General features: G+C 43.0%; 1 protein-coding gene across 4 annotated transcripts in view; it reads right to left on the reverse strand.

Moving 5' to 3' along the window:
- Positions 1–13,138, reverse strand: part of LOC138192119 (tight junction protein ZO-2-like) — a 127,919-nt gene that overhangs the window by 70,280 nt on the left and 44,501 nt on the right. For all 4 annotated transcript variants that reach the window (XM_069139337.1, XM_069139336.1, XM_069139335.1 and 1 more), the window contains exon 2: positions 2,325–2,378. In XM_069139337.1, coding sequence (XP_068995438.1) covers positions 2,325–2,369 — 45 coding nt within the window. In that variant the 5' untranslated portion in view covers positions 2,370–2,378. The remainder of the gene's footprint in view (positions 1–2,324; positions 2,379–13,138) is intronic.

Here is a 13,138-nt window from a genome sequence, read left to right on the forward strand (position 1 = left end):
GTAAACACAGGAGTTGTGATTGGGGCTGGTCTTGTAATGGTCACCGAAGTTCACCATTTGTACAGTCACTGTGATGGGGGGGAGATGTAAGTGTTCATTTGGTTGCTATCACCTCAGATTGTACATCATTTATTGTCAGTGGTCGGTGGCATCTGCACGGCAAATGGACATGTGTTTTTAAGATTGTTTTCCTAAATAACGACTATATAAAGAAGGGAAGTGACGTCACTGGGAGAGCGCTCAGGTGGATGGTGGGGGCGGCGTCCAGAGAACAACACCTGGTGGCAAGTCCAGGGGATCTTGGAGAAGGGAACCACGTCGTGGAGCCTCTTCCTTTGGATTATCCGAGATTTGGACTTTTTCTGCCAGAGGAAGAGTTCTAACTTCTGGATGAAGAGCGGTGGGGAGATCTGAAGTTAACAAAGACTATTTATGTTTGTGCACTTGGGGTCAGGAGGTATTTGGGTAGTTTGGGATATTCAGCGGATATTGTTTGTGTGTTGGGGGGGTGGCCTTCGTTTGTTACAACACCCCTCTGTTTGATGATTACCGTTCAGGTGGGACACGTCCTAATTTGTATTTTTTCCCTTTAATGTATTGCACCTCTCAACTTCGTTACTTTATATTTTTGTTTCACTTTATAGGCAGGTAAAGGTGAGGATATTATGTTTAGGTCTTGAGTTTTTTAGTTAATTAGGAGTTCAGCAGGCTGGAACCATACGGTGAAATCAGGTCCACCCATTCCCTTAAATAGCGTGAAGCATTTTCCTTACTATTAGTTAGGATGAATTGTTACGAGGTTATGAACACTGAGTTACCTCACATGAGTCATCAGGAGGCAACTGGGCCACAAAAAGAACATGAGTTTGACACCACAGAATGGAATTTACATCCTGCATGTCACAAGCTGAGGTCACCATCCTTCCCCAAACACAGCACTCCTAAAAATAACCGGCTGACATGTCTAATGAAACACGCTCATCAACAACACTCACAACATTTTAACTGTTAAACATGAGCTTCATTTAGAAATGTTTTTGTTCATGTATGGTGTATGAAACAGACAGAGCTGCTCTCTTTGCTGCTCATTCCATAGTCTATAGCAGAGAGGAGAGGCAGCCTGGGGGCGGGGGTGGGGGTGGGGGGGGGGTCAGGGCAGATCTATTTTAAGAACAGGGTTGGTTCTCTCTGTGCAGAAGGACCAGCTTGTTTTTAACTACACATCAGATGAAATACTTCACATTACACATGTGGAGTCCCTGAAGTGTTTAGGACATGTGGGTCACTGTACTTCTATTTCATATACATGTTTATCATTAATGATCAGTCAGCAGAAGGTTTATCTTTATATTAGAAAGTTATATTGTTCCTCCTCAAGCCAACACTGCTGTTAAGAGAGGAGGTACAACTGAAGATTCATACACAGCAGACTGAGTCACTGAACCGACTAAACTGGATATTATTTGGTCAAAAAATGCAATGCAGTGGTTTAATTAAGCAATATTACACGAAATTGTTAGCGCATTCTCCGTTTCCATGGCAATACATGAAGTATGACCACTGTGGTGCAGTCAGGTTACAGCTATCGGTGGGTGGGACGTAGTATCGTCAGGTTTCCAATCAGATCGGTCAGATCCACCGCTGACTCCTCCCCCAGCTCGTCCAAATATGGTCACTTCCTGCTCCAAACCGCTCCGAACTAACAAGATGGTGACGAACAGAATCTGAACTGGAGGATTCATAACGTTCACAAACCAACGATGACATCACTGATGGTTGATGACATCACTGATGGATGATGACATCACTGATGGATGATGATTGTGTATGACTAACAACTGGAAAACAATCAGTAGACTCTTATGTAACGTACGCAATGTTTAATACTCCAGGAAGTAGTCCGACCCTTAGCAACCACCGTAGCAACAGAGAGGATTTCTAGTCTCCAACTGAATAAATACAGAACATTGAAACACTAAACTGATCAGCTAGTTCAGTCTGGTTGGAACAAAGATATCTGATGAACAAAGATATCTGATGAACAAAGATATCTGATGAAACAAAGATATCTGATGAACAAAGATATCTGATGAACAAAGATATCTGATGAACAAAGGTATCTGATGAACAAAGATATCTGATGAACAAAGATATCTAATGAAACAAAGATATCTGATGAACAAAGATATCTGATGAACAAAGATATCTGATGAAACAAAGATATCTGATGAACAAAGATATCTGATGAACTAATGGATGGGTGGATGGAGGGATGGATGGATGAATGAGTGTGTGTTGGGTTGACAGACAGTGGATGAACTCACCCGCTGCAGTGTGACTGTGTACTGCTCCCACACCATGTCCTCCATCCCTGAGCTCTGTAGGAACACACACACAACACACAGTTCAGCATTCAAGAGCACAAAGACTTCTGGGAAAAAAGTAACTAATGAGTTGTATTTTTTTCAAGGTTTGTTTGGACTATGTTGACTTCTCTCCATACATGTTCATTTAGATTCTGTGATACCAAGTGAAGTATTTTCTCCTTTAATACTTCATATTTAACGACATGCTGCTGATCACTGAACTCAATCAAAACACTTCTTAAACCCAGTTTTTCTTCAGTGTACTTTTTAAAAGTGTAAGAAGTTACTTACATACACTGTGATGTAAAATGAATAAACCCTGTCAGAGGATTGGATCCATCTCCTCCCCTTGTCCACACTGTTGGACCTTAGTAAGTGACTCACTAAATCTTTTATGTCCAGCCATCTACTTAATACTGTCTATGGGAAAAGGATATACAGTGGGTACGGAAAGTATTCAGACCCCTTCAAATTTTTCACTCTTTGTTTCATTGCAGCCATTTGCTAAAATCAAAAAAGTTCATTTTATTTCTCATTAATGTACACTCAGCACCCCATGTTGACAGAAAAAAACAGAAATGTAGAAATTTGTACAAATTTATTAAAAAAGAAAAACTGAACTATCACATGGTCATAAGTATTCAGACCCTTTGCTGTGACACTCATATTTAACTCACATGCTGTCCATTTCTTCTGATCCTCCTTGAGATGGTTCTACTCCTTCATTGGAGTCCAGCTGTGTTTAATTAAACTGATTGGACTTGATTAGGAAAGGCACACACCTGTCTATATAAGACCTTACAGCTCACAGTGCATGTCAGAGCAAATGAGAATCATGAGGTCGAAGGAACTGTCCAAGGAGCTCAGAGACAGAATTGTGGCAAGGCACAGATCTGGCCAAGGTTACAACATAATTTCTGCAGCACTCAAGGTTCCTAAGAGCACAGTGGCCTCCATAATCCTTAAATGGAAGAAGTTTGGGACGACCAGAACTCTTCCTAGACCTGGCCGTCCAGCCAAACTGAGCAATCGTGGGAGAAGAGCCTTGGTGAGAGAGGTAAAGAAGAACCCAAAGATCACTGTGGCTGAGCTCCAGAGATGCAGTAGGGAGATGGGAGAAAGTTCCACAAAGTCAACTATCACTGCAGCCCTCCACCAGTCGGGGCTTTATGGCAGAGTGGCCCGACGGAAGCCTCTCCTCAGTGCAAGACATATGAAAGCCCGCATAGAGTTTGTCAAAAAACACATGAAGGACTCCCAGACTATGAGAAATAAGATTCTCTGGTCTGATGAGACCAAGACTGAACTTTTTGGCATTAATTCTAAGCGGTATGTGTGGAGAAAACCAGGCACTGCTCATCACCTGCCCAATACAATCCCAACAGTGAAACATGGTGGTGGCAGCATCATGCTATGGGGGTGTTTTTCAGCTGCAGGGACAGGACGACCGGTTGCAATTGAAGGAAAGATGAATGCGGCCAAGTACAGAGATATCCTGGAAGAAAACCTCTTCCAGAGTGCTCTGGACCTCAGACTGGGCCGAAGGTTCACCTTCCAACAAGACAATGACCCTAAGCACACAGCTAAAATAACAAAGGAGTGGCTTCGGAACAACTCTGTGACCATTCTTGACTGGCCCAGCCAGAGCCCTGACCTAAACCCAATTGAGCATCTCTGGAGAGACCTGAAAATGGCTGTCCACCAACGTTCACCATCCAACCTGACGGAACTGGAGAGGATCTGCAAGGAAGAATGGCAGAGGATCCCCAAATCCAGGTGTGAAAAGCTTGTTGCATCATTCCCAAGAAGACTCATGGCTGTACGAGCTCAAAAGGGTGCTTCTACTCAATACTGAGCAAAGGGTCTGAATACTTATGACCATGTGATATTTCAGTTTTTCTTTTTTAATAAATTTGCACAAATTTCTACATTTGTTTTTTCCTGTCAAGATGGGGTGCTGAGTGTACATTAATGAGAAATAAAATGAACTTTTTTGATTTTAGCAAATGGCTGCAATGAAACAAAGAGTGAAAAATTTAAAGGGGTCTGAATACTTTCCGTACCCACTGTATTGTGTATGTGTGACAGAGCTGGGTGATGTATCGATAGGTTATCGTACTGTGAAGAGACTGGATATCATATCATTTTATTATGGTAAGATGACATAACTGTCGTCGTTTCCTGGTTTAAAAGAATGATTTACAGTAAAGGGTCATTTTCTGAACTCACCACAGTTCAAGATTTTCTATTATTTGTCTTCTAATCCACATTACGAATAATGTTTTATCAAAAATCTACAATCCCTACAATCTAATCTCAACAATAACATTGCGATATCGATATGGAGGTATTTGGTCTAAAACATGGTGATATTTTGGGCGTGTCGCCGAGCCACAGCGTGATGTGAACACAGCACACAGCAGAGGTTTCTATTTTTAGGATCTCATCAGTGCAGTCAGTGTTAAATCCAAAATACTCCAGACGGAATCATTCCTACTACTGTTCTCCTCACTTCCTGTCATCCAGCTCACCGATGACGACTGCGTGGGAACTGACCTGCGAACAGCCAGCTTCATGATAACAGCAGCCTGCCTGTTGTTTTAATTGGACAACTACTCCAGCCCACATCTGCCCTCATCTCCTTCCACCGAAGTGCTCTCACTCACACACACTCCAAATAAATGAGCGTGCTGATGACACTGATCAAAGCCGAATTCAGCTGCTTCCAACCAGAGCTGCAACCAGAGTGGAGAAACGAAAGGAAACACACGGAATGAACCGTTTCTTCTTCTGTAATATCTGTTCAATGGGCTGAAGTCTACCAAGAGCTTCCGGTAGTTTCACTTCTGAATTTCTCTGAATACTTTGTCACAACCACCAGAAGAAGAAATTACACTTCTCATTATAGAGTCTGATAGCCTCGTTAATCACTGTGATGACAAGAATCCAACTGGGATTGAAATATGCTTTATTTAAATATCACCCTGTTTCCAAAGAAGTCGGGATGCTGTTTAAAATGTAAATAAAACCAGAATGCAATGATTACTAAATAAAGACACTCAGGCAGCACTGCATTAAAAACACACTATTCTGGAGTGGAAATCACTGCATGGGCTCAGGAACACTTGTGAAAACCATCGTCTGTGAACACAGTTCATCGCTGCGTCCACAAATGATGTTAAAACTCTCCAAAGAAGAAACCAGATAGAAACATGATCCAGAAACACTGCCGCCTTCAGTGCTAAACTGGCCTCCTGCAGTTCAGACGTTACCCATTTAAAAAAAAAAATACAACAAAGGAGACCCTGAACTGTTGAGCAGCTGAAATCCTCTATCAGGCACGAATGGGACCACATTTCACTTTCAAAACTCCAGAAACTGTTCTCCTCAGTTCCCAAACATTTCCAGAGTGTTGTTAAAAGAAGAGTTGATGCAGCTCAGTGGTGAACATGATCCTTTGATTTTTTTCATAAAACAATAAAATATGTTTCAACATTTGATCTGTTGTCTTTGGTCTATTTTATATTAAATATGAGTTTACAGGATTTTAAAATCATCACATTTTACACAGCTTCTCAACTTTTTTGAAAGAGGGTTGTAAATTTTTTTGGTTTGAATTCAGCTGCTTTTCAAACGTTTCACGCCTTCATGTGCTGCAGGTAAAACGATATGTAAATACAGATCTCCTTTAACCTTTGACCTGCTCCTGACCTTCAGTCATCCATCTGTGTTCAGGGGTGACAGGAGAGTCATTTCAATGAAAAATGAAATAGAAAAATAATAGAATTCTTTCTCACTGTCACTGTCTCACTTCTCACTGTCGGCACTGAGTTTATTAAAAGTACAAGCTTTCAGCCGTGGACCTTTGCCAGGTTTCGTTCCTGTTGAAGACATCTCTAAATAAATTTGTTTCTTGAATTCACTGCTTTGTTTATTGGATTAAAAGCCTTTAAAAGTCAATCTGCTCTTTCAGTAGAAGTCAGACTGAAATCCATCTCATTTTCATGGTGTTGTTACTCTCACCGACTGACGTTTTATCAAAGCTGTTCACGTCTCGTGAAAACACTGAAGGTGACGTAATGCTTTACATTCGGAGAAGATCCTGGTTTGAGTTAATTAAGAGAAACTCACGTTAACTTTATCACGAACTGAAACAACCCTCCACTGGGTGAAAGTCCTGAGGTTGTTCAATCCAACCACCACCGACCTCCACAGACCTCCCCCCATTGTTCTTCCGTCACATGACCTTTTTCAACCCGCCTCGTGACCGTGCATAAAACATAAGGTACCTTGTACGTGTCTCTCTAACACAGCTGTGTTTGACGCCATTGGACTGAGAACGGTCTGGAGAGCCATCTCTGTTTTAGTCCCACAAACACTGTATTTTCTAAATTGGATTACCTCTGCTGCACTTACAACTTCTCCGTCAGAGAAAGTGTCCCATCAGACCTGACCTAAAAACCAGAAATCTAAGAGCTATAAGATGAACTTTTTTGAGGCGTTATTGTCTGAACTTCTCTTCTCCTCTTCAACAGAAGCAGTCAGCTGTTTGGATTCATAGAGTACTAAGCACCACTGAGCTAAACTGGCCTCCTGCAGTCCAACCTGTCAGCCACTAAAAACATCATGGAACCAACAATACCACAAAGGAGACCCTGAACTGTTGAGCAGCTGAAATCATATATCGGGTAAGAACAGGACCACATTTCACTTTCAAAACTCCAGAAACTGGTCTCCTCAGTTCCCAAACGTTTCCAGAGTGTTGTTAAAAGAAGAGGTGATGCAGCTCAGTGATGAACATGATCCTGGAACAACTTTATAGAGACGTGTTGCTGACACCACATTCAGGTTCAACTTTGGTGTATTTTCAATTAAATACGAGTTTACATGATTTACAAATTTTCACATTTCACACAGCGTCCCAACTTTTTTAGAAACGGGGTTGTAAATATGTTGTTATCACGGTCACCTGGCGTGTGCTAAGAAATGCTTTCAATAATAAACATGTGGATCATAAGAAGGTCACAATCAGCCACAAGAGGGCGCAATCGCTTCAACGTAAACAAGTTCTGGGACACTTGATAAAAAGCCTGAAGCTATCGTTCTTCACAGACACAACGCTAACACCAGATATTAAACTCCACAAAACCAAAACGTCTATCCGTCTGAATGCAAACTGCAATATTTGCTGGAGTTTGTAATCTTTTAAAAATTACAGCGACAAAAAAACATCGTCATGAGAATCTGTGCTGAAAGTATTAAAACATAAAGTAAATCTTTTTAAACAAAACTCTCTTCATTAACAACAAGAACTCCTCATTTCAACCAGAAAGTCTCTGCTGCTGTTTTCATCTCCAAATAAAACTCTGTTCACCGGAGGAACAGGAACAAGAGGAGAAACAGGAAGTGACGGGGTTTGTGGGAAATGTGTTCTTCACATTAAAATGATGATTAAATGTTTGTGATCAAAGGAAGTGATTCCATATTACTGGATGTTAAATGAGTTTTCTCCACACGTCCAGTTGTCAGAGACGTCTCTTTGTTGGTTTCATCCAGCAGGTCTATGTGTTGAATGAACATGAATTAAACAGCATCTAAAGCTCTTATTTTGACAGCTGATGTAGTCCTTGTTTCTATATTCCAGTCACAGACGGTCTGTTCTGGAAACATACGCAGCTTTAAGGACCTTTTAGGACCTTTTAAGAGCTCTTAGGACCTTTTAGGAGCTTTTATCTCCACGGTTCTCTAAGTTGAATAAATACATAAAAAAGATGAGAACTAAAATATTTCTGATGTGCAGCAGGATTAGTAACACTGGAAGTGATTACAGATTTTTACTTTATCAGGTGGTGATGAAAAAATATCTAATTTTTGTTTCTCGACTTCGATTTCTATTTCCTGCAATTTTGCAATAAAAACTCCACAAATTACGTCGACATTTTTGAGGAAATGAGCTTCTCTCTCTCACTCTCACTCTCTCTCACTCTCTCTCTCTCACACACTCTCTCTCTCACTCTCTCTCACTCTCACTCTCTCTCTCACACACTCTCTCTCACTCTCTCTCACTCTCTCACTCTCTCACTCACTCTCTCTCTCACTCACACTCACTCTCTCTTATCCATCATCCATCGTTCATTTATCCATCATTCATTCATCCATCATCCATTCACTCATCCATGATTCAATCATCCATCCATCATTCATTCATTCATCATTCATTCATCCATCATTCATTCATCCATCCATCCATCCATCCATCATCCATTCATCCATCCATCATCCATCCATTCATCCATCCCTCATCCGTCCATCCATCCATCCCTCATCCATCCATCCCTCATCCATCCATCCCTCATCCGTCCATCCATCCATCCCTCATCCATCCATCCCTCATCCGTCCATCCATCCATCCCTCATACGTCCATCCATCCATCCCCCACCAATCTGAGCAGACAGGAGTTCCCAGCAGGTGCGTAGAGGACCACCAGGCTGCCTTTCAGCTGCTGTCTGTCCGGCCCCCTCAGCTGGATACTGGCCCCCTCCTCATAGCCGCTGCCTCCCCCTTCCCCGCTGCCATCTGAGGCCCCAATCCTGTCCGTCTCGAAGCGCTGGCACCGGTGCCAGCTGGGATGGCTGGCGCAGTAGCCGGTCTGCACCCATTCCAGACTCATGGCCGACAGAGGAGTGTCCTCAGTGAAACCATGGACCTGCCCTGTCAAACCCACAGCTCTGCTTTAGCATCATCTGCCTCAGTTCGGGTAGTTTTATAGAGGAAGAAGAAGAAGACAGCATCCCAACCAAAGTAGGCTTCCCACGAGAGCGAGCTCTTAATATTCCTTCCTCTGCGTCCTACCTCCAATCAGGATAAGCCTGTGCAGCGGCGGATTAGCTAAGCCCAGGGAGGGAGGAGAGACTAAAAATAACAGCAGACTCACAGCGCCTCCTCCTCCTCCTCCTCCTGCTCCCATCCTGCGAAGAGACCTGAGTGCCTGCACCGCGCTCCTCCACTTCCTGTGCAGGCCGGATGACATAGCCAGGTAGGAGCGGGATCCACAGGTTCAAAGGGAGACTCGGGCTCAAAGAGCTGCACGCCTGTCCTCCCTCCTCCCTCTGTCTGTCACTCTGCTCACCATCCCGCTGCTTTTCCTCTGCTCGCTCACTCTGACTCTCTCACACACTCACACACTCTTATTTGTTATGTAATACTTGTGAGGACATTTCCCTTCCAATATTCCCTCCCTAAACAAGCCAAGGCAACATGATTTTTAATGTGTTATCATCTGTTTTATTCACGGCTGGTTTCTTCAGAAATTTAGTTTTTTTTTATCAGGAACCCTTAAAAAAAGATGAGTTGAAAGTCTAGTTGTACTGATTCCTAATGAGCAGAGAGAACCACAGAATGAGGAGGAAGGTGACCACAACAAACACGAAAGGAAATAAAATAGAAAGCAACCGCAGGACAGTAAGAGAGTAAAAGAGGAGGAGTAACAGAGGGACTGACGGACAGCAGGAATAACGCTACGACCTGATTACCAGCAGCAGACAGACACGGTTAAAGATGGGTTTGTAAAGACTAAAAACAGAGCTACAGCAACAGATTGCAAAAACAATGAAGAAAACGTATATACTGTACGAAAGTATTGCACTAATATGTAAAAAAAAAAAATGGATTTGATGTCAGCAACACGTCTCAATAAAGTTGTGACAGGATCAACAAAAGACTGGAAAAGTTGCGAAAAGCTAAAAGAAAACACCTGGTGGAACATCTGACAACTAATGAGGTTACCATGGCAACAGATCAGTAACATGATTGGGTATAAAAGATGATTTCAGAGAGACAGAGTCTCTCAGCAGTGAAGATGGTGGAGAGGTTCACCACTCTGAAAGACTGTGTTGGAAAATAGTTCAACAATCTAAGAATAATGTTCCTCAACGTAAAACTACAAAGAATTAGTGGATTTCATCGTCTACCGTTCATAATATCATTAAAAGATTCAGAGAATCTGGAGAAATCTCTGAACACAAGGGACAAGGCAGGAAACCAATATTGGATGGTGGTGATCTTCGGGCCCTCAGGCAGCACTGCATTAAAAACACACTATTCTGGAGTGGAAATCACTGCATGGGCTCAGGAACACTTGTGAAAACCATCGTCTGTGAACACAGTTCATCGCTGCGTCCACAAATGATGTTAAAACTCTCCAAAGAAGAAACCACATAGAAACATGATCCAGAAACACCGCCGCCTTCTCTGGACCGAGATCATTGAAGATGGACTGAGGTGAAGTGGACAACTGTCCTGAGGTCTGATGGATCACAATCTGAGATTCTGTTTGGAAATCATGGACGCTGCATCCTCCAGGTTAAAGAGGAGAGGGACCATCCAGCTTGTTATCAGGTCAGTTCTGAAGCCAGCATCTGTGATGGTACAGGGATGCATTAGTGCACATGACATGGGTAGCTTGAACATCTGGAAGGAAGCATTAATGCTGAATGATATATTCAGGTTTTGGTCTGATCAAATAATAAATGAGCAAATATTTTTCATTAAACAGTAAAGATTTTCTGTTTCAACATTTTATATGATGTCATCTGTTTTTTAATGAAATATGGGTTTATGTGATTGAAGAAGATTAAAAAGGCACAATTTGGACAGCGGGAAGTCGTGTATTATTCGGCGGTGCAGGGATGCAGGATTTAGGATCTTTTGCTGACGTTTGATCATTTCTGATTACTATGACAGACTACAGATACCGATTAATGCACAAATTGTTTTCCCAGAACACGAGTCTCTCCTGTGGAGTTATCAACATATCATACTGACTTTTATTGTGACAGACATAGAATATAAAGGTTCACATTCACTGGAGAAAAGTACGTAAACACTTGATAAAGTTGTAAAGTTGAAACATCCCACACTTAAAGCCGGGTGGACGCTGCTGCCTCGGAGACCCGTTTCCTTTAATCAGGCTTCCAGCAGAATTAAAGTCTCATTTGATCACATCAGCAGAACGGTTCACATCATATTACCTTAAAGCTTTCATCAGCTGATACAGACAACATGCTGATATCATCCTGCAGGCTCACGGTGGTGACCGACTGACAGGGTTTCACTAAAATGTTGTGCTCTAAAAACAGAAGATTCTGGGTAAAATACTGGCTGTGGATTTTACCCAGTGGGCAGGTGGCTGTGAAATAATGAGACGTAAAGCTTGAAGCTGCTGGTTTCCTCTGAGGGATCACACAGAAACAGGACTTTATGACGGGCGTTTTGTTGACTCAGGACTTTATGAAGGTTTCACAGGATTTACAGAGATGAAGATAATCTGTGAAACACAACAGAGCGACATGTGTAACTGCTGCCTGTTGTGTAGTGAGTGACGGTGTGTGTTACCGTCTGTGTGTAGCCACAGATTAAAGATCAAACCCAAACAGACGATGATGAATGGAGTGAGTAACCTGGAGTACAAATCAGCTGCTTCTGTTTCAGAGCTCAGATATGACATGTAGTGCCCCCCCCCCGACCCCCCTCTCCTGACTCATGGATCGTGTGTGTGTGTGTGTGTGTGTGTGTGTGTGTGTGTGTGTGTGTGTGTGTGTGTTTGTCTGTGTGTGTGTGTGTGTGTGTGTGTGTGTGTGTGTGTGTGTGTGTGTGTGTGTGTGTGTGTGTGTGTTTGTCTGTGTGTGTGTGTGTGTGTGTGTGTGCGTGTGTGTGTGTGTGTGTGTGTGTGTGTGTGTTTGTCTGTGTGTGTCTGTGTGTGTGTGTGTGTGTGTGTGTGTGTGTGTGTGTGTGTGTGTGTGTGTGCGTGTGTGTGTGTGTGTGTGTGTGTGTGTGTTTGTCTGTGTGTGTGTGTGTGTGTGTGTGTGTGTGTGTGTTTGTCTGTGTGTGTGTGTGTGTGTGTGTGTGTGTGTGTGTGTGTGTGTGTGTGTGTGCGTGTGTGTGTGTGTGTGTGTGTGTGTGTGTGTTTGTCTGTGTGTGTGTGTGTGTGTGTGTTTGTCTGTGTGTGTGTGTGTGTGTGTGTGTGTGTGTGTGTGTGTGTGCGTGTGTGTGTGTGTGTGTGTGTTTGTCTGTGTGTGTGTGTGTGTGTGTTTGTCTGTGTGTGTGTTTGTCTGTGTGTGTGTGTGTGTGTTTGTCTGTGTGTGTGTGTGTGTGTGTGTGTGTCTGTGTGTGTGTGTGTGTGTGTGTGTGTGTGTGTGTGTGTGTGTGTGTGCGTGCGTGCGTGCGTGTGTGTGTGTGTGTGTGTGTGTGTGTGTGTGTGTGTTTGTCTGTGTGTGTGTGTGTGTGTGTGTGTGTTTGTCTGTGTGTGTGTGTGTGTGTGTGTGTGTGTTTGTCTGTGTGTGTCTGTGTGTGTGTGTGTGTGTGTGTGCGTGTGTGTGTGTGTGTGTGTGTGTTTGTCTGTGTGTGTGTGTGTGTGTGTGTGTGTGTGTGTGTGTGTGTTTGTCTGTGTGTGTGTGTGTGTGTGTGTGTGTGTGTGTGTGTGTGTGTGTGTGTGTGTGTGTGTGTGTGTGTGTGTGTGTTTGTCTGTGTGTGTGTGTGTGTGTGTGTTTGTCTGTGTGTGTGTGTGTGTGTGTGTGTGTGTGTGTGTGTGTGCGTGTGTGTGTGTGTGTGTGTGTGTGTGTGTTTGTCTGTGTGTGTGTGTGTGTGTGTTTGTCTGTGTGTGTGTGTGTGTGTGTGTGTGTGTGTGTGTGTGTGTGTGTGTGTGTGTGTGTTTGTCTGTGTGTGTGTGTGTGTGTGTGTGTGTGTGTGTGTGTGTTTGTCTGTGTGTGTGTGT

This window comes from Embiotoca jacksoni, unplaced genomic scaffold (genome assembly GCF_022577435.1).
Source record: "Embiotoca jacksoni isolate LCO1_2020_lvr unplaced genomic scaffold, fEmbJac1.0.p SCAF_81, whole genome shotgun sequence".
NCBI lineage: Eukaryota > Metazoa > Chordata > Actinopteri > Embiotocidae > Embiotoca > Embiotoca jacksoni.